We start from the raw sequence: 24,487 nt of genomic DNA, 5'->3' as shown, positions 1-24,487 counted from the left end.
CCTCTGCTTCTGCCCAGAGCATCCACGCTCCTGCCGGCTTCCAGCTGCAACCCAAAGCGAACTGCTCCCTCCCCAGCGCGTTCGGATGGCCGGGCCCGCTCTGCCCCAGGGCAGCACACTTCTGCCTTACCCAAACTTTCTTTCTGGGACGGTGACAATGTCACACCTGCCCCGCTGCCTGCTGCCAGAGCTGCTTGGGCTCCCAGCCAGCTGCAGTGGATGTGTGGGGTGGGTTTGGGATCAGTGCAGCCTCTTGGCTCCTAGAAGAGCCCCAGGCTGCAGATGCTGGCCATCGGCCATTTGGTGTTGGCTGGGTATAGTTAAGAAAGGTTGCTGGGGGTGAGGGACTTTCTTGCCTTGGGCCACAATTTCTCATGTTAGCTGGAGGCGGCAGCTGGGGAGAACTGAAGAAAGCAGGGATGCAGCGTGTGGGGGATTCAAAATGCTATTTGGGGAACAAATCCCACCCTGTCACCCCCCCCACCTCCGGTGACAGAGCTGATCTCAAACCAGGGCTTGTGACCGAAGGCAGCCCTGCTCACACACGCCCGTGTGCCGAAACAAAACAAACCATCTGCTGCGAGAGCCGACATGCCCCTGCCCCTTCTCGCGGAGCTGGACCACAGCCCGGAGACCTCCCTGCCGGCATCCTCCGCATCCAGGCTCAGCCCACCCCTCCAGAGAGCCGCAGGCTCCCCTGCTCAGGCCAGTGGGGCAAAATTTAGGCAACAGCCCGATTGGAGGCAGCAAGACCCCCCTGAGGACCCCAAAGTTGTGACAGAAGGGACGGGGGAGCACCAGCAGGCGCTAGAGCCGAGGCTCTCTCCGGGAGGGGAGCAAGGCGGCGGCGCAGCCGTCCCCGGGAGCCCCCGGCCGTGCCGACAGGCATCCGCCGGGAGGAAAGACCCCCGCCGGGAGGAAAGACCCCCGCCGGGAGGAAAGACCCCCGCCGGGCGAGACCGAGCAGCTTCCCCCGGGCGCACCGGATGGCTGGGAAATCCTCCCCCGTGCCCCAGCTCCTGACCCGCGGCCGGGGATGATGGGGCCGGGGGAAGGAACACGCGTCCGTTCCTGCTCCCGAGAGGGTCCCGCTCCCCCATCCCCAGGGCAGGGTCCTGCGGGGCTTCCGGCGCTGGCGGGGCCGTGCCCCGTGCCGCGGCGGGCGGTGCCATCGTGCGGCCGTTACCGCTTCCTCGGCGGTAGCATCCGCGCCAAAAATGACTGCTTCCGTCCTGGAGTTAATTACAGTTAATTAGTAACACCCTCCCACCCCCCCGCCCCCACCCCACCCCCCGCCCTGCTGAAGTGTTTGTATGCCACAGGGAGACCCCCTAGCTGGGTGCCGGTTACTCGGGGCTGCTCTGGGGGGTCCAGAGCTCCCAAACACGGAGCTGCGTGTGGATCCCGATCCCGGACACCTCCGGAGCCCGGGCTTCTCCCGAGGACCGGATAAGGACTTCCCAGGCCCCGGCTCCTCGGGTCCCACACGGGAGCTGGACCCACGCTGCGAGGGGCTGTGGGGAGGAGATGATTTCAGCGCTGCTGCATCATTTCCTTCTCACCGAGGTGCAGCACGTGGGCACAGATAAACATCCCTGCGGGACTTTCCCTGCGGGACAATGGGTTGACCAAAACGTTCAAAAAATAGCTTTCCCTGCCGCCTGTGGCTTTTTCCCTTTCTGGCCTCGGTTCACTTCCCCTGGCTGGCTGCCCTCCCAGCCCGGACAGCTCCTGCAGGCGGCTGGAGCAGGAGCAGTCGCGCCGTGCCGGGGCGGGCAGGGCCGGCACAGACCTCTCCCCAAATTGCCAGCTGAAGTATTCCAGGAGAAGCTGGTTTGGGAGGAGGGTTAAGAGAGGCCGCTGGGAATCATGTGCCCAGCCATCAAGCCGGACCCAGGGTGACCCTGCGGGGCTTGCTGTTGGCTCCGGGTGGGATGCGCAGCCAGGACCCCCACTGCCCTCCCGGCCTGGGGTTACCAAAAATTGTAACCAGGAAAATTCTCCAAACTGAGTATTACTTTAGAAATCCGACGGTGCTTTACCGAAGTGGTGGGTGCATGAGGGATTTTTTTCCTCCTAATGAACGCACCGAGCTGCCCGAGGGTGCACGTTACATACAGCAGAGCACTTGCACCTTCACAGTACATGGCACACTCACGGTACATGGCACATTCACGGTATGTGGCACGCTCACCGTACGCGGCACGTTCACGGTATGTGGCACGCTCACTGTTACTCATGCACGCCGCTGGATACAGGTTTCTCACCCCCCCCGCGAAGCAGCACACACCCTCAGTGAGCATCACTGCTGTTCCCACCTGGCTCCCCACGCTCCCAGGTGGGGTGTGTCCTCCCTCGGGGTTCTGTGTGAGCCGAGGGGGGTGCATCGCCCGCTGCCACCGTTGCCTTTGTCCTACTTTCAGCTCATTTTCCATGGGTTGTGGCACCTTAGCGGTGCTGCACCTGGGAGGACCCTGGGAGGGTCCCCCCGCACCATGCAGGATGTGGTGCGCTCCCCCCCCCCCCGGGCCGACTCCCTCGGCCCCAAGGCCTTTCGCTCGGTGGCTTGGGAGGGGGACTCAGCTCGGCCAGAGCTTTGTGCACAGAAATATTTAACACACAGTTAAATGCTAAACCCACGTGCGGTAATGCGGGATTTTGGGCAACAGCAGCTGCCGGCGGCCCCGCCTGGGGGGGTCCCCGGCAGCCCCCGCCCCCGCAGTGCCCGGTGCCCGCTTGCCGTGGGATGCCCAAGTGCTGAGCTCTGCCCGAAGCCGCCCTCTGTCCCAGGCGCGAGGGGACACCGCCGGCTGTTCCCGGCCCCGGTTTTGCTCCTTGAGCAGCAGGCGCCACGGGGCGGCGAGGGCGCCCTCCCCACGCAGCCGCTGCGCTCCTGTCCCGGGCACGGCCGTGGGCAGCCTCTCCCCAAGCGGGGCGGCTCGGCCGGGGCAGGGGCGGCGCGGTGCCGCCGTGGGGGGCGTCTGCCCGCGGGAACCCGCAGGTGGGGGGACATAGGCCGCGGCGGCCGGCACGGCTGTAGCAGAGGGCGCATAAACCGAGTGTCAGCGTGTCAGGATGGCCGAGCGGTCTAAGGCGCTGCGTTCAGGTCGCAGTCTCCCCTGGAGGCGTGGGTTCGAATCCCACTTCTGACAACAGGCGATTCTTTTGCGATATGGCGTTTGCAGCGTTAATTAAAGCTAAGCAGTTAATTAGTTTTAATTGTGGCCCTTTTGTGGTTTTTTTGTTTGTGTTTTTTTAATCGGTACCAGCCCCCCGCAGACAAAGAGCTGCAAAAAGGCTGTCAGAAGTGGGATTCGAACCCACGCCTCCAGGGGAGACTGCGACCTGAACGCAGCGCCTTAGACCGCTCGGCCATCCTGACTGTCTGCGGCCAGCGCCGCCCGCTGCCGCCTTCTGCTTCTCTCGCGGGGCCGTTTCGCTGGTCCCGGAGCCGCTACAGGGTAGGGGGAGATGCCCGAGGGCGGCGGGGGGCCACGGGCCGGTCAGCATCGCCCCCGCCGCGGGAGGGTAGCGAAGCCCCCCGGGACCATCCCCAGGCAGGTGAAGGTCGGTGAGAGCCGCCAGCTCCGTCCCCATAAACGCAGCAGGGGGCGCTGCGAGGAGGGGCCGCAGCTCGGCGCGGGGCAGGCTCGGCCCGGCCGCTCGGGCTGGGGCGGCCCCGCGGGGGTCCCGGGCGCGCGGCATGGCGCGAGGGCGGAGCGGCTCCCCGGGCCCCGCCGCCGCCCCGGACGGCGCCTTCCTGCTCTCGCCGCTCGGGGGGCTGATGTGCGCCCAGGCCGTGAGTACCGGGGGGCACGGGGGGCTTGGCCGGGTCCCAGCGCGTCGCACACGCGTATGGCTTCGCTGTGTTGCTCTGGCTGGGGACAGTTGGGTCTCCTTTGGCTGCCGTCCCCTACCCCAGCCTCGCTGTCTGACCCTAACTAACCCATCTCTGACCCCGAGTAGCTCAGGCCTCCCCCTCTCCTTCCCTCCCTAAAGCCAAAGGAAAACGCGGATTCCCATCCTCATTCCCTTTGCCGCTTGAAGGCGGCTCCAATTTGGGCACCCCCGCAGGGCACAAGCCCGGGGGCCCGCGGGCCCCACGAAGCCCGGTGACCCCAGCTGAGCGGTGTTGGGCTTGCTCCCAGGGTGCCCGCGGGGCTTTGGCTGTCCCTGGGCTCCCAGCCCCCCAGGTTGTCCGCCCGCAGCCAGGCCTTGGCAGCCACTCTTGGGCAAGCCCAAGGGTCCTGGCACCAGTGCCCCCAGCAGCAGCACCGCCTGGTCCTGCTTCAGCACCCGAGCCAACTGCAGCGATAGCCGCTGCTGCTGCTGTCTCCCGCGACCTGGCACCTCAGGCACACCAGGTGCATGCAGCCTCTTGTCTCCTGCTCATCCTTGGGGCTCATCCAGATCCTCACTGGCACAGCTCCACTCAGGGGGCTCAGCCGATTCAGCATGTTCCAATACTAAAATTCACTAAACCAAGCGCAGCATCCTGTCTCTGGTCATTCACAGCTACAGTGTAAGTAATTGCAATTAATGTGATACGTGAACGGTGGCAGAGCTAGAAGATGAAGGCTAAGCAAAGGAAGAGGTCTAAACTGTTCTTGTATTGTTTTCTAACAATTTTATGCTTTAAATAAAAATCTTCCTAAATCCAGCTCTGGAGTCCGTCAAGAAAAAGTAGTTTGTCTTGCAAGAAGGCGGCACGTGCGGTGCAGCGTGGAGCGGGCAGCAGAGGCGTCACTGGCAGAGGCGACCGCCCCTTCCTGCTGCATATGGGCATGGCCACCCAGCCCCAGGCAGGACGGCAAGTCCCCAGGGGCCACCCGGCTTTGCTGTGTGCACACACGCATAGGCCACGCATCCAGGACCACAAGGACGCGATAGAGGTGCCAAGGCTTTGGTGCGCTCCCTCTTTGAGGCTTGGTGCCATACACACCACAGAGTTCATAGCAACCCCTATAATTAACCAACGAGTCAATTTTGCCCATTAGCTACAAGTGGTCTTCAAAAATTAAAACTAAGCCTGCAGATGCTTTGGGAACATGCACAGGACCGGTGCCTTGGGAGAACGCAGAACCACGCTGCTCCCTGCCACCACAGTCGACAAACCCACCTTTCCCTGGGGACACGGTCGGTGTCTGCCAGAACTAACGTGCTGCCCAGCAGACACCGCCACTTTTCCCTTCACATCCTCCTTCTACAAGCTAATAAAACCAGATGAAATGACTTCAATTTATTTCTGGATCTTGCTACACAGGAAAGCTGGCGTACAGCAAGTGACACTGCCAAAACTGCTGTGCGGTCTGCGTGGGGAAGGTTCCAACAGCTTCCCACAGAGGCAACTGCACTAAGGGACGCTGTGAATTGGAAAGCGACCGGCCAAACTGACCGATCTGCCTGCCGCTGGTGTTCAGTGGGCTAAATGCAAGCCAGTTTCCACAATGATGAACATACCCATATATAAATCAGTAGCAGTACAAAGGCAGCCTCTTCATGCATTGTTATGACAATGTTAAAACTCTGAAAATGTGCAGCCAGACTTAGACACAGCTCATATTAAAAAAATCAATCTCTTTAAAAAGCACCTCTGCCTGACTGAAAATGCATCAAGCCAGGGGCGAGTGACAGGAGTGCCAGAGGGACGAGTGACTCTGGGGCCAGCAGCCCACAGAAAACGCAGACAGAAGAGAGCGGCGCAGAGGCAGAAACGTGTAACGGAAAACACTGAGACACAATTCCCCATCAAAGTAAGAATTCATCCCCAGCCACACCTTGTAGCCTCTGAAATGACAAGAGACCTTGCTTAAAATACAACAGGACTCCCTTCAGAATATAACCGCCTGAGGTATTCACTTACACTACCATTAAAGCAATTAATTGAAACAACTGTAATAAAAAAAAAGAATGAAAACTTTTCTCAGTAAAAAAAATGACGAGTATTTTTAGTTTTAGCTGCAAGTAATTATATTAGCTCAACAATTAACAATTAAAATATGTCAACAGGATTCTTTTAAAATTCAATAAAATCTGTTCCCAACATTAAAAAGTCAACATTATATAAAGAGGTAAGGAGTTAACCAAAGAACCCCAGGCCATAATTTTACTGTCTAGGCTAGTGTTGCTAACAGCTTAATAGCAAAACCGTGCCTTTTCATCAGCATGCTATTTAGTGACACAGTGGTAAACACGTCTGTGCCCAACCTACCATCAAGCTTGCATTACTAGAACTAAAGCAGCTGTGCCACTACTGGAAAGGAAGTAACAACTTCAATACATTGGTCGGATTTTGGTTTATCGTGGTTATTTTCCACAATATAGAATAGCTGGGGCCTGAACAAGTGAATCAGAGAACTCTGCACATTAGGGATAAGACTTCAAAAGCCAGAAAGCAGACAGATTTACACACTGACATACCAGCTGTCAGAGCTGAGAGCCAGTCTTATGCTAGAACATCTATTAAGAATATTAAAACATGTTCTTCCATTCGAAAGCCATAGCACTTAAGATCATACCAAAGTATTTTTAAAAAAAAAAACCCAAACCAACAAACATATGAGGAACTCTGAGGTTATACATTCACACCTGTCCTTCCAAGAGCTGGAGGGACATACTCTTCTTACACTGTCTTTTTGATTCTGAGAAGTTCTGCATTTTGGGGAGATGGTGAAGACGCCAACCCCAGTAACAGGCACACAGACCTATCTGTTGTCCTCTCAGTATGCCGAGCTTCTCAGCATGCGCAACAGTTAGGCTGGTGTACAAATACTGTGTTTACTGAAAACAATTCCAATACTAATGAGAATTCACAAACAGATGTTTCTAGCATCAGGCCTGTGAAGGTATAGTCTTGAGGGTGAAGGAGTTTTCATCATGTAAAAGTGCCGGCTTCTTATGACCTTTAGTGTTTTAGTGTCCAAACAAAAGCAGCAGCACTCATCTGCAGAAGGGAAGTAATGCATAAACTGCTCTAGGAGATTATTGATTACTTGTTTAATGAAGTCACCACTAGTCCACTGCTTAAATCCAGGCTTTGACCTTCCTTCTCCTATAAACACAGAAGAAAAAGAAATCTGTGACTCAGTGCTGCTTTGGAATTGGCAGTTCAAAAAACGAAATGGGCAATACATACTCTGTTTGTTGCATCAAATCAATATAACATTACATGTTACCTGAGCATCTGTGACTGAATGTGAACCCAAACTTCAAGAAGAGATTGTGCAGGGATCCCTGCAGTAAGGCCACTGTCGCCTCTGCCAGCTGTACGTCCAGGTCAGAGCAGAGTCTGGTTACACCTGGTCAAGGACGCCCAGCCAGCAGGCTTGCCTAGCGCTCAAGGAACTAGTGACAACCAGCTCTGTGGTTTGCTTCTCAGGAGACCCCAAAGGTGCAAACCCCAATTGAAACGATTCCTGCTGCTAAGACACGGACTGTCTCTTTGTCCTCAACCTGCCCCCAATTTCACAAAACTTAAAGGGGTGGGGGGAGGTGGCAGAGGGCATAACTCTTGACAACAACTTTGACTCTTTTTCTACTTTGTCAAATATGACTGGACAGACACTGGAGAGCATTTATGCGTTTTTCCCTAGGAAAAAGCTCATCCAAAAACCTTAATACTTTTGTTTGTTTATCCAGTTTGGACAGAGAGGAGGAGAAACACAAATGAAAAGCTAATTTTGGACTGACTGGGGGAAAAAAACCACACCCAATGACCAAAAAAAATGGTCAGGGTTGGAAGGAACCTCTGGAGGTCATCTGGTCCAAATCCTGGGCTCAAGCAGGGCCACTCAGGACTGTGTTCATACAGCTTGTGAATATCTCCAAGGATGGAGACTCCACAACCTCCCTGGGCAACCTGTGACAGTGCTCGGTCACCCTCACAGTGGAAAAAGCGTTCACTTGGAAAGCAACATTCAAAGATGCAGAAAGCATGTGTTTCTGAAGAACTGCTCCACATGCCAGCTTCATTCATGTTTTCTAGAAATTATTAAATGTGGCTTTTGAGTTTAAATAGCCAGTCAGTCAAGTTATTTTTCTTCTGACCCTAGTACAGCCTTTGAATAAATGCTGCTACCTATTGCAGTAACACCACCTTTGGTACTCTCAGGCAGAGCTACAGAAAAACAAGAGCCATTATGCCAATGAAAATACACAACGTGACATACTTACAGCTTTGTAATCCAAGAACATTTCTTTGAAAGCCGGAAAGTCAGTAAATGTGAGAAGCATATCGAATAGTTCACTTGCCATTTCATCTTTGTGCTGTCTATAGAGAGAAGAAGTTGGGGAATTAAAAAATTCTGTGGGAAATAAAGTTGTTATTTTAGAATGAGAGGAGGTCAAAAAGGATACTGGCACGAGTAGAACAATATCAAAATTCAAAGAAGAATGTTATTACAGGTCTATCATAAAGCAAAACTTGAGCCAAATTTTACCTTGCAGTATTGCCAATCCAAGTGCATTAATATATATTATATTTGTCTAAATCCAAGAGGTAAGAGTATCACATCAGTCCTTGGAAACGAGACAAAGAAACTGACCTTTAAGTCAACAGAAGTAACACCCAACTAGCATTTATCTCCTTATTTGGGCACTGAAACAGGCAGACAGTCCCTTGAAGGTGAGAAAGGCTGGGGAGAGGCACAGAGTGCTCATACACATCCCTTGAGAATGAGGCATTGTACTGATGATTCTTGGTAGAGGACTTTTGATGAAAACATTTTGGAAGAAAGACTCTGTGCTCCCGTATCAGCATATTTTAACAAGACTTTCCTAACAGTCAAGGCCTGGGGCTTTTTTTGCCTTTCAAAATTCTAAATTATATAATTCTTATAAAAAAGAGCTTTACCTTAAACAGTCTACCTTCTAAGTGTACTGTGTGCATTCATAGTGACTTCCCAATGTCTTATTTAAAAAAAAAATAAAAATTAAATTGACTGAAATATTTTAAAGTATTCAGTTCCCAACTACATTTGATTTTCTTATTCAAGAGGAAAACCAGTGATCTTTCAGAAGTGATCTCTTAATGAAGTTGGTTAAGCTAAAGTGATCAAATACAAAAGATTAAGACAAACCAAACTCTTCTCTGAATGCTTTGTACAAAAATTGCGTTAAAGGCATTTCATCACATGACTCTGGGTAAGACTACCAGGCTATTTAAGTGTCCAACATGGAGCCTGAAGGAGATAAATGAGACCTAACCTTTTACAGGTCTGGCTTTGAAATGCCAACGATCATGAACACCTCCACTGTTCTCATTCTCATTTCTCTTCCTACCCCTTAAAACCCAATATATTTCAGCACGACAGTTCAGAAATTTAGAGTATGAGGACATACTGAAGTCAAGAAAAGTGGTCAGTCATTGCCTGCATGAACACTTCTTTTTTTAAATAAAGAGGAACCTCCTTCTAAAGGAAGAAGTGTCAAACCTAAGCTTTAGTCTAGATAAAAATAATTGAAAGGCACATAAGCCGCCCCCCAATCAAAAGCAAAGCAGAGACTTACTGCAATGACATTGTGAAAGCAGTCATATCAAAACCAGGAATCAAATCAAGCAGCTTTTCTTCCATGTATTTCTTTACTATAGAGATCTGAAAAAAACCAAACAAACCACCTCTATAACTTCATAACAAATTTCTGGAGCAGATTTCAAAACAGCACATCTTACTTACACTGACACCTTATTGACACTTTGTATTATCCTCACTGGGCGAATAACTGCACATGCCTTAGCTGGGCATTGCTAATTCAATTACACCACCGCTGAGGCATAGAGCTGAACATTTCTGCTGGGAATACTGGTGAGAACTAACACTATTTGTATCTAATAAATTACTTTTAACTCATTTAATGTTATTGACTAGTAGGCCAGCAGAGTTTCATAATTATGCTTTGCACGAAGAATGTAATTGGAGTGTCCAATACAGAAAATAAAACAACTAGAGAAGAAAACTTTGTTATGCCCAAATGTTAAATGCATTATGACAGTGATTGGCTAGATTTCTATTCAAGAGAGTTACACAGCTTCCAAAACATCTACAGACATTTCCAGGTGAAACAAAGAGAAAGGAACCTAATGCTCCAGAAAGCATTTTTCTTGCTCACAGCACATTCACGACTGTGCTTCAGAAAGAGCCAGCAGGCAATACAGCAGGCAGTATGTTGGCTCTGCTCCAGTTAAACCTCACGTAAAGGGGGCAATACGGGACCTGACACCAGCCTTAATAAAAAAAACAATACGTATGAAAAATAGGAAAAAGTATCTCACATATTCATTAAAAATAAAAGTATAGATGAGCTTGTATTCTTCCGAGTCATCAAACTCCCGGTAGTGCTTCTCCATAAACGTCCTCTGTGTTAACTGGAAATCATCATCTGGGCCACAACACAAACGCACCATACAGTTAGGAGTTTAGTCATTCTCTTCGTAACACAACCCCCCCATTCTCCAGCGCTCTGCTTGCCTGTTGTAATCACAGAGCCCCGTACACGTGCAGAGTCACTCACACCAGCACCGCAGCTGCTGCTGCGCCGCTATTTCTGACCCATCTGCGAGAAGACAGGGGCTGCGGCTACCGGAGGGCAGAGTGACTCCAGTTAAGGAAGCCGAATCAACAGGGCAGCAGCGCATCAGTCTGCATTTTGACCGCAACTGTGTATTCAGAATGAAATGGGACGAATGTGTCCACCTAGCAAGGTCTACAGTTACTTGTTAAGTTTCATTTACACTTAGTATTAGCAATGAAGTCCTCCTCCTTTATGTTTACTTAATAAGGTTATTTATCCTGAACCCCTTTTTGTTCAGCCTCCCAAGTCAGCAAAACAACTGTATTTTCTTACCAAGTGAACACCTCTTCCCTACAAGAATTCAAAATATTTTTTTCCTTTATTTAAAAAATATTAGTGAAATTCTTCAGCAATTGAAAATTAATCTGGGCATTTTTTTCCTGTTGTGGAAGGAAACGAGTAAAAATGAACACGATAAAAATTACCACTGAATTCAACATGAAAGGTAGAAAGTTTACTTACACACAGTATTAAAATACACCAACCTCAGCTTTCTAAATCCAAACGCGTTCAAAATTAGTTTTGTTAGCATTTCTCCAGATTCAACTACATCACCAGGCAACTGAGGCTGCAGAATCTACATCTCTCTGGGAAGGATGTAGTAAAAAAGATTATATGCTGTTCTTATGAAGCACCCGATGCCTGAGTAGCATGAATTCTGTCTTGGTATCTTGTAAACTACTTCTTGCACACACTGACTTCTCAGATAAAATTATGATCCAGAGAATTTAGCATCTTTTATTACCTAAGCTCATACAATGAGATTGGTGCCATTCAGTGTTCCTGCTATGAACAGGTCCTGCCACATTACTGTTGTACGCAAATGTGCAAGTTACACACGCAACAAAATCAGCTCTGGACAGTCTCAAAAAGTGAAAAGTGGCAAGACATGATGACACCCATCTCCAGTTACGCAATGTTGCTGCTGAAACAGAGGAAATACTCCACGTTACGAAGAGACAGGACAAGGAGCAGCACATTTAAACTGCAGCACAGGCACTTAATATTACAGATTACAAAAGGCTCCTGCAGTAGCAACAGGCAGCAAAATTGCCTGGACAAACCATGGCAGCTTCTAAGAATGTCCCGACAAGCACGTTAGCCAAGGTTCGGGAAGAGCTGGGGAAGGGAAGCCTACCTCTCACAGTCTCTTCCATCCCCTTTACAACAGGGTAGAAAAATCCCTGAAAGTTTTGATTTCTACGTGAGATTTACAAGTATCTTTACTCAAGCAGCAGTATATTGCAGTGGTGCAGAGAATAATTTTCAAGACTCCTAAGCACACTGTTGTGCAAATAGCACACAAAAGACCTTTGTGTATATTTTTACTGGACTGCCAGGTTAGGGGTCATGGGAACAAAGGAAGGAAAGCTTCCCTGAAGCAGGCAGGGGTTATTTTAGCTCTGTATGTCTGCTAGCAGACGAGCAACTTGCAACGTATTTAGCACCAATCTTGTCTACAACTACTTGTAGATCTTACCTATTATGATAGCCTCCAGATACCCAACAACTGTATCAAACTCTGCATCAGAAGGGGAGGATCTGAAAGCAAAGAAAGACCATACTGTACAAATACATGTTTCAACCACAGCAGAAATAAAAGTTAAAATTAAGAAGTGTTAACAAAAGCCTAAGCACAAATAATCCCAGTAATTACAAGATTGCCAAGTAATTTCCTAGTTTCAACCTACGAAATAATTAATGACACTGATGAGGAAACAACTTAATGGGGATGCTCATCAGGCCTCTACTGTATTTCCCCCCAGGAAAGTGCCCGATTGAAAATAAATAAATAAATGTTGGTTTACTGGCATTACTTTCAAGGTAATTCTACTCCTGGTGCAGAAGGATGTAAAGAATGTTAATTAGAACAGCAAATTAAGCCTTTTCCAACCCACAAATCCCAGCTGCGGCCACAAGCTTTCCTCCTGCTCTCTTCCCTGCGTAGCTCTACATGGTGATCAAGAACTCTAAACACTCTACAGAGATTATTTTGAACTACTTAGTTTTGTGAAACCACTTAAACTCAGTGTATACACAAGTATTGTATAACCAAATAAATTTAAATATTGTTCTTTTTTCTTATGCAGGAAAAATCCCTACGTGCTACAAATAAATGGCATCACCTCCTAAGGTCATTCTCTCACAAGCAAATAGTAAACACTTATGGATCTGAAGTGATCCAGGGAAGAAATCTTTGGTACCAACGTTTTAGGACTCTGGATCCCTCTGCTAAATCTATTATTGTGCAGCTTGTTTAGACACAGTAAATAATCCACAGGATCTCCTCAGCATTCACAGCTCATTTTTAGGGGGGGATGAACTCCTCCTATATTCTCCAGGAGATGAAAGATTGGCTCTTCTCACACATGACGGCAACCAGTCTCACAGAACATTTGTTTTTAACAAAAAAAAAATTAGCTTTGATCAGTGAAAGCACTATTTAAATAAAATTAAATGCCTCTTTCTTTCAAATTTCTCTTTAGTGAAGAAAGCAGAACACTCTTTCAGACTAAGTTTTGAAAACTCATTGAAGTTATTTTGCTATTGAATAATACTCCTGTGAAATTAATCCAGCAACAGTTCAACTATAATGAGCCACAGGGCTCATTCTGTCCAGGAAAAATGAAAAGATATTTGACTTAAAAAGGCATCTGATCACAAAGCAATGTCCTAGCAACATTTCTGATCTGTTAAACCTTGGGAGAAGAGCAAAGCCAATGCCAGGAACTGGGAAAGTGTGCTCTTCCACCAGCAGACATGGCACAACACCTCCAGGAGAGATGCTGGCACAGCACAGTTGAAGCATTACATACCCTAAGCATCACACTTAGGACTTCAGGCAACAGGGCTCATCACTTCCCATTTACACATAAGGACTGGAGACTTTGCCACGGATAATTTCCACTCTTTTCTCCCCCCTCCAAATAACTGCTACCACAGTTTTATAGCTTATTCTAACAGCAACAGAGAAGTTAAAGTATTAATTTAAACCCTGGTTTAAGCCTGTAAGGTCAATGATGGAATTTTAACTGTTTCAAAATAAGAGCAATTCCATCTCTCTATGCAACACCTGCATCCGCATACCTGAAGAAACACATCCTCACCAATCTCGTGGTTTAAGCTTCTGTCGCCTCATCATGTCTAGTCTGGGCCAGCACAACCTGTGCTGCTGAAGCAGCCCCAGCACATGGCCATCTACGATAAGTCTGTAGACTGAAAGAACTAGATCTGTGAACTAGTGACAGAGGCACCAGCACACATTCCCTTCTGCCACAAGCTTTAGGAGAAGAGTACGGCAGACAAACACGGGGTGACACAGCATCTTAGCATCTACCAGTGTAAAATTTAGTCGAGGCCACCTATAAAAGGTCTCGCATGTCTAGAAGGAGCACATTCAAACACACAGGAATAGTCACCTATTAGAATCTGCAATATAAGGCAACACCTGCTCTTGAAAAGGAAAAATTTTGAATTTACAATTAACAGGGGGGAAAAAAAAAAAAAAAAAAGACTTTTTCAGCCTTATAGTACTTATTTTGATCACTCAGCCAGGGCTATCTGGTGCCACACTCACTGAAGTTACATTTAGCTTGGCTTCACCTGAACTCTGAACTGATGTCATTCCTTCCTGGAACTTTGCATTCTGCACCCCTGTTCACCTAAGAAGCAGAATCTGCTAATCAGTGAGGTATAAATTCATTTGTGTAATTATATTCCTATCAAGATATTTCAACTAGTGATTAGCTTATTGAAAATCTGACACAGAAGGTAGCATATTCACATGGCCACGAAGTTTTCTTCATCAGAAGTCTCCATTGTTACTGCATAACCAGGCTGGAGAAGAAACAATCTGCTATACTGCTGCTGTTTGTGGTTATTTCTTCTTGACAAAGTGCTAAGGAATAACACATGATTCAACATTAATACAAATTCAGTTGTTAAATTACCACACTCCTCAAACAGCAAAATCAGGAATTAATCTTTAATGTTTAGGCATAGGAATTTCGAAGTCGTGTTCTTCCAAAGTTATTGCTGCTTCTTTTCTGAAATACCAGGAATTCCCTCTGCCTACTCAAAGAACAGGCTCACACCCCCCCGCACCTGCGGTTAGTGTCTGTAAAGGGGGTCCCAGGTGACCTTTACATCTGTTCTACTGAAGCATCTATGACTATTACAAAGACACATGATAACGAAGCCAGACAAGATGAAGACGCCGCCTCGGCCCTGCGCGTTGCAGAGAGCCTGCAAGCCGCGCTCTGCCCAGCGACACCCCGCGCCGGGCCAGGGGCTCTGCCCTGCGCTGCCCCGCGCCCGCCGGGCCCTGGCCGCAGCCAGCTGCTGACCCTGACACGGGACAGGGCACCCAGGGCCGCGGCAGACGGGCCAGCCGACTGCTGGGGGCGTGCTGGGGACACCCTGCCCCGCCACCCTAGCGGACTTATACCCGACGCCGGCCCTCAGGGCAGCCCGCCGACGGGGCAGCCGGCTCCATGGCATCACCCCCAACGCGGGAGGAGGGACGGGTGCGACCCACCGCCGCCTCCTCTCAGCCTGGCCCCGGGGAGCGCGCAGGCCCCGGCCCGCCCCGCATCCCCCTTCGCAAAGGGCCCCAGCGCACCACGCCGTCAGCGGCCCTCCCCAGAAGGCACCCAGGCGGCCCGGCCCTCCCCAGAAGGCACCCAGGCGGCCCGGCCCTGTCAGCGCTTCCCCCCCGAGGAAGGCGAGCACCTAACGCGCCCCCAGACCGCAGAGGCCCCGATCCTGCTCCGCACCAACGGCCAGCGGCCCGCCCGTCTCCCAGAAAACAGCTACTTCCGCCCGCCCGCGGCCAACCGCAGAGCGCAGCCGGCCGCGGAGGGCCCGCCCACGTGCCGAAGGCCCAATGGGAAACGAAACCCCCGTCGCGGCGCTCCCCGGCGGGCTCCCCCCTCAGGAACGCGCCCGGGGCACGCGGGGGGGGGGGGGGGGGCACCACCCGCCCCGGCCCCCCGCCCCGGGGCCAGCGCCCTGCGCGACCCCCCGCACCAGAGCGGCTCTCGCCAGAAGCAACAGAACTAACAGACAACAAACAGCCTTCGAGACGCTTTTATTGTTGAGCGGGCCGCTACAGTTGCTGTCCCCCTGCGAGGGCCTGCGGGGCCAGCGCCTCCCCGCAGTCCCGGCGCCGCTGGAGGGGTGCAGCAACCCGGGGGGCCGCTGCCCCAGCCGCGGAGGATCGAGCTTTACAAAGCTGTCCCCCTCGCCGCTCCCAGCAGAAAGCCAGTCGAACCGCACAGTCCTTCCCTTTGTGAAATGAACAGGACCGTTCTCTGCAGCGCAGCTCCCTCCTCCGGCACCATTGGCTCCCTCTGCCCAGCACCAGCTGCACGGAAGACGGTCTGGGGCAAAATTTTCCAAAGCATGCACCTCTTTTCCACAAAGAACGCAGGCACTTAGTCCCGTGTCCACAAAGGCAGTGAGGCTCTTCGGTCACCTCCATCTCCAGGGGACACCAGACACCTAGGAGCCGTTGTGGACCTGGGCCTTAAGAGCTTAGTCTCATAGAGCAGGTGATACAGATCAGGAGTCCTAGGCACTTCTGAAAATTTTACCTCAGTTAATCCTGGCCAGGGAAACCAAAGCCCTGAAAGTTTCTAGAATCTATTAAGGCAGAGTTCAAAATGGTTCTGTCCTACCTCTTCCCTAAAGTATGGTTTGTATCTTTGTACCTTAGGGATAAATGCCTATCATTGCATTTGGAAGCATTTAAAACTTCAAGTGATTCTGAAATTCTAATATCCTTGTGGCAGTGATGATGTTCACAGGTTTGCTCATTCAGCACCGAGCAGGAAGGGACTCAGCCCCAGCTGGCAACGTGGCTTACAGCAAAACATCATGAAGTACAATCAGTGAGGAAATGGGGTCCCTGTGGCACAGATTTGCCAGTCTGACTTGAATCAAAACAGGCATCCAAGGTGGAAGAGAATTCACATTTTTGCAAAAAGACTAACCAGTACTCTGTTTCATGGATTCAGTCCATATTTGGAAAAAAAAAGTCAATAAGAAAATGATGGATAGAACTTTCCTAATTCATGCATTATACCTTAGAGGTACAATGGAGACACTTTTTCTTTTTTTTTTTTCTTTCCTTTTTTTTTTTTTTTTTTTTTTAAATCTCTGGATGAATCAGCACCCTTGAGTTAGCAAAGGCAGAAGGTGAAAGTAGTTGCTAGAGAGCTTGATTCTGGGACCTGCGTGCAGAGCTCTCGGCTCCTATTTAGGTCAGCAGGAAGCAGAAGTGCTCAGCAGGAAGAAGCAGCCTCAGCTCTGCTTTGTTAATATGTGATAGTACAATAAAGATAATTAACGATTTTAAAAATAACACTTATCACAGCACAAGAATTCACTACAACAGCCTCTGCTATAGAATCACTGCCAAGAAGTGGGATGGTTTTGGTGCGAATTGTGTGTGAATTAGTGAAGTTCTACTATGTAGCCAGATAATTTAAAAAACCCAACCTGTACAAGTCTTGAAAGAGACAGTCATATCCTCAGTTGGTGCAAAATAAGTGTAACTCCAACAATTTTTGTGCTATTTCACTGACACCAGCTGTGAACCCTGATTCCTTGTAGAAACCTAGTAAAACAGTCAAAAGCTGCCTGCTGAAATGGATCCTTGACATACAAACATCACAAACATGTAATTAAAGTGAAGCAGAGATTCCCACTGTATGATCCCTACCAAAAACATGAAGTGTGGCCCCAACCTGCTCACAGCAGGACTGACATGTGTCAAGCAAGGTGCATTTTTAATGAGTTACAGAATAAGACGGAATTTGCTATTCAAATAACTTTTTTAAATAAACTGGCCCCAAATTCTCCTCCAGTCTTTTAAGATAGCTCAATATTTCCAAAGTGAATATAACTTTCAAAAACAACACTGATTAAAAAAGATGTTCGATGATACCTTAAAAAAATACCCAGGATATCAAATTAATTCCAGTCCAGCATTATAATTAGTTAAGAATACCTCCTGAAAATTATATCCTCACAAAAAAAATGTGGGTACTGAAGTTAAAAGCATCAGAAACATGTACTTGAAAATACTACCGATCTTTTAACGTTTAAAAACAAATCAGAACATTCTTTGGAATCACCAAGTTACTAAAACATGTGTTTCTCTATAGTCTCCACACTGTCTTTTCAAATCAGTCTGTACAGATTAAGTCCTTGAGCAGTTTAATACCCACTGTCGAAAAATACAGTCTCTGACCAGCAGGAGGCTACATTAAACAGGAAAACACTGGCATTCTCTTTTTAGTACTGACTTCTGCCAAAAATAGAGACTTTTGAGCACAAGAGAGAACGGCCCTGTTTTAGGAGATGTTTCTTTTCTCTTCTAAAATGCATTGTACGTGTACTTCCAGTGCAAATTTTTTCAGCACTTGCGACAGGCGAAAAGGAAAGGGGGAAGAAGAGAGACACTCTCCTATGGTCTTGCCTGGAGGAACCAATAGCCATAGCACACTGACCTACCAGCTCTCCTCACTGCTGAAGGCAGTTCCCATTGCTGGCAACTTGAAATAGCTTATTAAAGATTTCATTTTTAAGATAAACAGATTACAGTTTAGCATGAAATCTGGCCATGGCTATGGTTCTATGTGCGTAAAGATTGGTTAGATTCTTTCCCCTTTCGGTATTGGTTGGAGTTCATTAATAACAAGTCCGTGGTATTTCTCCACGCGTGTCATGAAATGTGAGAGATCTGTCTGACTCGGGTTTGTATTTCCTGTCGACACAAAGGGCAGGTCTCCAGCTGCAAGGCACACTCCATGCACAGGTCACTGAAGGAGAAAAAAAATAAATCAGTTAAAGCCTGCATTTACAGTATGAAAAAACCCAACACCAAGCCCAGAAGCACTAAGCAGTGTAGTTAGCCTGCTCGAAGCACAGTCAAGGTAAGTCTTTCAGTGTGGAGATTAGAAATTACAAGTCAGGTGTTGTGGATCCACAGGCTTTGAGAGGAACTCCAGCTGCTCAGGGTCTCTAAACCTGAAACTGCTTGTGCGGTTGGCCAGGATTAACTTGTGATGCTTCTGTCCATCTTAACACTTGCTCCGGTCTGGAGAACAGCAGTCCTAGCACCCTGCGTGAAGCTGACTCCACTTCTTGTTGACACACACCGGGCACATTTCTTTTTAATTTTCCACCATCTAGACCCATGGGAAGACTGCTTCCAGGAGTGCTCTAAAATCACTACGGATCTGGACTTAACTGGATTAATTTCCTGGAATGCTGCTTAAAGACAGGAAAGTGCTATGACTGTATTACTCATACTGCTGTCCCATTTTTAGCTTTTAGAGGAATTTGTGACTTGAGACAACCCATTTGTTGAACATTTAATGAGTATATAATGAATTTTCTGCTCTCCTCATGCAATCTGGATTTCACAGCAGCAGTATTAAACAAGCACTCATTAGTAAAACCTTTGATATCAGGGAATTAAGACTCTGCAGCCTAGAGGTAACGTATGTACATAGCCACAGTACTTCCCCAAACCCAGACACACACACAATTAGGGATTAAATCTGCTCAGGTCTAGGATGAGAGGAGCAGTGAGAATGCTATGCTTAATTTCTGTCACATCCTTAAAAGGAGGGTTTTTCCTTTATGCTGGGGAGTCAATCAAGATTAGCAGGGACTGCATCTGGTCTCAGCTAGGCTGAATGTCAAACATTTTCCTGTTTCTTTGGGTTTGGGTTTTCAGGGGGGATTGTTTTTAAGGTTTTACCTGTGTCCACACGGCCTGAGTTCTGTGTCTGCTACCTCATCACAGCAAAGCGTGCAGCAGTTCTCTCGGATACTTACTTGCTTCAACAAAGCCAGGCGCCTGTGTCTGAAGAAAGGGACACGCAAACCCCCCGACATTAGTTTGTCTAAAAATGACAGATCCATAGCTATGCCAAGTATTCATCAAGACCAATGAATGCAACACTTGCCTGTGCTATTCAACACTACTGCTGACAAGTATCAATCATAACTACCCCCCAAAAAAGGCTTAACACGGAGAGATGTTCAAAACAGTCTTTGACTCCCTATTCTGGTCTGTCAGAAAGGGACAAGAGGATGTTAGATTACAATTCTTCTAGCTCCCACAGCTGAACACTTGAAAAAAATCGGGTTTTTTGTATCTATGTACTTTTCAAGAGTCAAGAAAAAAACCCCCACAGATACACCACACAAACCCATGTATCAACAACATTCAGAAACCCTGTAAGGCTGTGACACAAAGAAGAGAAAATAAAATCAACAGCCCAGTATGGCAACTGCCTCAAGGGAGGGTAAATGGATTAAAATCCCCTGTTTGATCAAGTAAGACGTTTCCGATTTGGAACACATACACTACACATCAAAACCGTTCAATGGCAGGGTGATGTGTTTAGCCCAGACTGTGCACCAACACTAGATGTATTTAATTCAGCACAACTCTCTACAGGAGTTTATGTTGTCCCATGATGGATAACCAGGGTCCACTCAGGCCCTTGCCTTTTTTTCCTATCACTTTTAAGATCAAAGTTGTCTTTTAAATCAGGATTGGCTTACCATTTCCAAACAGTTCACACTGCAGGGCAGGGATGATCTTTGTTTACACAAAGAGCAAGTGTCCAAACTGGAATGGAGCCTTTCAGTACTATCACATATTAAATAGGCTCTAACACAGGAGGCTGAGTTTCTCCAGCCAGGCATCAACAGGAAAGCAGTCTCTCTCAGGTTGCCTAACACACCTTTTGGCACAATCAAGTAACAGCTCTCACAGCTAATGCTTAACATTGCAAGAGTAGTGCCAGAATGACATCAATAACAGTCACATCTGATCATCAGCTAAAAGTTGCAAAACCTCTTACCTAGTGCATGAAACTAATAAGACAGAAGGACATTTAATTTGAAAAGGGGCTGACAAAGAATGATAACTAACAGATCATCTTAAGGGATTAAATTGGATTCTCACTTAAAGCGCCTGCAGTCACAAGCAGGTGTAAATTATTCTGGCTATAGGCAAGTACAAAATGGTCTTGCAAGTTGCATTTGCCTTTCTCTGCATAAACACAGTATCACAAGCCTCAAACTTTGCCAATGCATGACTGATCCACAACTAAGGTACTTTGTTTTTTTTTAAAAAACTAAAATACTAAAGTACCTCAAATACACTTGATCAAACAAATAATTCAAAACCGGTCTCTGCATTTTCTTATAGCCAAGGGTACCTACCTCCAACAAATTGCACTGCCACTCAATTAGATGCAACAAAAGATTGTTTCAACCACATAAATCAGCACCACTCTAGAGGGCCATCTTCAGATAAAGCTGCAAATCTGGGGTACCCTATATCCCAGATTACACTGTATATTGTTAACATTTGTGTTCCAGTAAGATTTTTTTACTACTAGTGACCTAAACCAGAAACGCCTTTAGTTTTCATTCCTACTAGAAATTTGGTACATTAAGAAAAAATGTATCCAAACCTGTTTCTATCTGGCTCAAATTATTTTTAGGTGGGAAAGCACTTCCAAATTTGAATAACCTGTGTTGGTACCATCTTTCACAGGTGGGGAAATTTTCACCTGGATCAGAAATAAGGACAACTTCAAGTCATACAATCATTCAGTACCTCCATGCTGCCAACATCACAAATTAGGTCAGTTTTAAACAAACCATCTTTTTTTGATTAAGACTATACCTCCTCAACCAACCTAATAATTCTCAGACAGCAGGAGACACATTTACTAAGAACGGTTTACTGTACAGTACTAGTTAATTTTAATTTAACCTAATATTACAAAAAAAATAATTCAATGGATTTTGGTTGTATATCTCCTTCCCTACTCATGAAGTTGCACTGGAGCCTATGGGTCTAATCCTTTTCTGAAAGAGACCCATGGAGGTGTGACCCCATAAAAGATTAATTTTACTAAGTACAATACAAGACTATGCAACTCAAGAGAAGCCAGTTTTCTAGCTCCCACAGCTGAACACTTGAAAAAAATCGGGTTTTTGTATCTATGTACTTTTCAAGAGTCAAGAAAAAAACCCCCACAAATACACCACACAAACCCATGTATCAACAACATTCAGAAACCCTGTAACGCTGTGACACAAAGAAGAGAAAATAAAATCAACAGCCCAGTATGGCAACTGCCTCAAGGGAGGGTAAATGGATTAAAATCCCCTTGGATTTATTTATCCAAATAAATATGTTTCTCTGTATGCAAACACACTCAAACTAGACAGGAGGATTACCTGGGCAAAATGATTTTCTCTTCTGCTGTCAGAAAGGCATAATCGTTAAAGGTACTAAACTTCATTGATGGTGGGTACTTGAAAGGTTTCGCCCCAAAGTTGAACTCACATTGTTGATAGGACATGAAACTAGCAGCAGCGAAAAAGCCAGATCTGCAATATGATGAACACCAGACATTTTAGAATGACTTAAGCAGTAATAGAGCTTCCCAGACACATTACTACTATTACCAGACAAAAATACACAAAGAGGCAAATTCCTTCAATAGAAGTGTTCTACAGCTAATTGAGTGAAAAACTCAAACACATTCCGCTTCAGCTGCCCATACTTACCCTGTTTAGTTCTCTACTTCTGAATTTACTACCAAGTCAGCCAATAAAGGCTGTCTACTCTACAAATAGGATTAGTCACACACTATAAGAGTAGATACATACATCTGAACAGCCTACAATCCGATCCTCTTAACACTGATCAGCTCAGGTATCTTCTTCAGCACTGGAAAAAAGTATTTTTCTTCCAAACAACTGCTGTTTAGTGGAGTTGTGAGGAGCAGTACCAACTGCAAGGGACACCTCCATGTCCGCCACCCCTCCTGTTTTATCTGAGCAGGCACAAATCTAGGGAACTTGCAACTCATACACTTGCTCCGTGGGACCTGTGCAGGATGAAGCCAGATCTGAGCTCTCTTTGCACCATGCCCATCTGTTCCTCCTTGCCCTTGCAGGATTCCCTCAGGACAGCTGTCTTGTCTTCACAGCCACACAGACACCTTGTAAAAACACCAGAACTATCACCTCTTTCTCTTATTTACTGAAAGGGCCCAAGTTGCATAATACCTTCAGTTTCAACCAAGTAATGGAATCTGTTGAGTCAGAGGAGCTAGCCACATGTTAATTTTAACGGAGTTGGCAAAATAAGCCTAACTCCTTTCTGTAACGCTACCGAGACACATCCTCCCATGAATACTCAATATCCTACTACAGGAACTGGCTCCAGTGAACAGCAGTGAGTTAATATGCACTCTTCAGCATTTACAGGACTGAAGCTTTATTGTTTTAGAACATCAAAAACTCCTCAAGCATTACTAGAAGTTTGTTCATCTTTGCTACAGCCTCATTCCACCTCAGTCCTGTACTAGTTCAACAGTAGAAGACAGCAAGTTGAATCTACCTTTGGAAAGGCCTGAAAAATGGACCCTGAAATCCACCTGTAAAATTATATCCTTCTCCTTGATTTCTAAGCAACTTTCAACTGGGAAACCTGCTTAACGATGGCTTCAGGTAAGCAAATACGAATTTACATCTCAAATGAGAAACACTTCATATAATTAAAACAGTTATCCATACAGGTCACTGTCCTTCCAAATGAGCACATACTTACACAGCAGATGAAAATACTTGTTTCTCAGCAGGAAGCTGGTTTCCATTTAAATAGAAGATCATTTGCTTTTCTTGCAAGTCTAGTAGAAATCCTATTGTGTCTCCTTACATGCAAAACAAAAAGATTTTGCTTCTGTTAAATGTCAACAGCTGAAACATTTATTTTCAAGTATCACACATCTCACTGAGTTGTCTCACTTAAAAGGGACTACTTGCAAAATTGCAAAAACAAAGGAAAAAACATTGATGTAGATAGCAACTAAAGAAAAAAACCCACAATAGTAAAAAAAATATTTTAGTCTGCCAGAGCATTAATACAACATAGTTGTAGAGGTATTGCAGAGTATTTGCCAAAGCCAGAAGAAAAGCTGAACTCCATCTCTCCTTGGCCGTTTTGCACCTGTTGAAGATATCCTCGGTACACATACTTGCTAAAGTTTGTTAAAAATAACTAGCACAAGCATATTATAAAGGGGTGTTTTAGCTTAGCCATCCTTGGGAGAAATTTTTAATAGACAAGAAGGCAGCACAGTTCACACAAGCGTAGCATGCACTGACTCCTACCAAGATTTCAAAGCAGAGATCAAGAACAGAACTTTGCTGTCCAAGTAGTTATCCTTGTCTTACCAAGAATTTGAAGCAAGCAAGACAGTGCAACTCCTCCTTAAAAAAACCCAAGATCTAACTCAAGAGATCAAGGTTTTTTTCCTAGTCTAAAATAACTTTCAACTCAGAAAGACAGATTTCAACCCTGTTCCATAGAACTACAAATATCTGGGAAAAAAGTCTAATGATTACATGTCCAGCAGTGTTAGTCAGCGCTATGATTTGTACTCTGCCTATGAAAAGAAAAAGCATTTAATGAACAAGACTCTCTACACAGATTGTGGAACAAGACTGCGGTGCCCACCTTGTACGTTTAAACCACTACAAATACTAGTAAAGGCACAATAATTATTAAACATTTAGTATTATCAGGATTAGGCAGTAACTGCTCTATTCACACCTACTAACAAACCATCTTCTAGACACCTGCAAGAAGGAAAAAATCCTGTGCAGAAATCCAGTTAGGATAAACAGCAGAAGGCGGACCGAATACCTTCTTTCCAACAGGGATGGGAATGTGGTTTACTTCTGGCATTATACCAAATCAGCTGCCGGCAGCCATCGTATGCACAGGAGTATTCATCGTCCCCGATGCCATAACCTTCCTTTAGAAAAAAAGAGCAAAGCATTTCAATCTGCAGCCATTTCTCAC

General features: G+C 46.8%; 2 protein-coding genes and 2 non-coding genes across 9 annotated transcripts in view; 1 reads left to right on the top strand and 3 right to left on the bottom strand.

Annotated features, from left to right (window-relative positions):
- The first annotated feature begins 3,069 nt into the window (after positions 1-3,069).
- TRNAL-CAG lies at positions 3,070-3,152 on the top strand. Its single transcript has one exon. It is a non-coding gene; the product is annotated as a tRNA-Leu (tRNA).
- A 147-nt stretch (positions 3,153-3,299) lies between these two features.
- TRNAL-CAG lies at positions 3,300-3,382 on the bottom strand. The gene has a single exon. It is a non-coding gene; the product is annotated as a tRNA-Leu (tRNA).
- Positions 3,383-6,534: 3,152 nt separating this feature from the next.
- LOC121098101 (ADP ribosylation factor like GTPase 2 binding protein) lies at positions 6,535-15,401 on the bottom strand. Of its 5 annotated transcripts, none has more exons than XM_040615746.1 (7): positions 15,345-15,401; positions 14,354-14,467; positions 12,050-12,111; positions 10,271-10,377; positions 9,508-9,593; positions 8,173-8,269; positions 6,535-7,051 (listed from the first exon to the last, which is right to left on the bottom strand). In XM_040615746.1, the coding sequence occupies exons 2-7, from the start codon at positions 14,386-14,388 to the stop codon at positions 6,989-6,991; spliced, it is 450 nt and encodes a 149-aa protein (XP_040471680.1). In that variant the 5' UTR covers positions 14,389-14,467; positions 15,345-15,401; the 3' UTR covers positions 6,535-6,988. The 5 variants fall into 5 exon arrangements, with proteins under 5 accessions (XP_040471680.1, XP_040471682.1, XP_040471681.1 ...); XM_040615748.1 differs by having other exon boundaries at positions 15,301-15,365; XM_040615747.1 differs by lacking the exon at positions 15,345-15,401 and adding an exon at positions 15,191-15,338.
- Positions 15,402-15,642: 241 nt separating this feature from the next.
- The window catches only part of RSPRY1 (ring finger and SPRY domain containing 1), a 39,152-nt gene continuing 30,307 nt past the window's right edge, over positions 15,643-24,487 (bottom strand). For both annotated transcript variants that reach the window (XM_040615677.1, XM_040615676.1), the window contains 5 exons: positions 24,329-24,440; positions 23,231-23,333; positions 21,850-22,002; positions 19,343-19,447; positions 15,643-18,395 (listed from right to left, as the gene is read on the bottom strand). In XM_040615677.1, the coding sequence (XP_040471611.1) occupies positions 18,299-18,395; positions 19,343-19,447; positions 21,850-22,002; positions 23,231-23,333; positions 24,329-24,440 (570 nt within the window). In that variant the 3' untranslated portion in view covers positions 15,643-18,298. The remainder of the gene's footprint in view (positions 18,396-19,342; positions 19,448-21,849; positions 22,003-23,230; positions 23,334-24,328; positions 24,441-24,487) is intronic.

This window comes from Falco naumanni, chromosome 15, assembly GCF_017639655.2.
Source record: "Falco naumanni isolate bFalNau1 chromosome 15, bFalNau1.pat, whole genome shotgun sequence".
In the NCBI taxonomy this organism is placed as follows: Eukaryota; Metazoa; Chordata; class Aves; order Falconiformes; family Falconidae; genus Falco; species Falco naumanni.
Note: the sequence above shows the minus strand (reverse complement) of the source record. Positions and strands in the feature narration are given on the sequence as shown.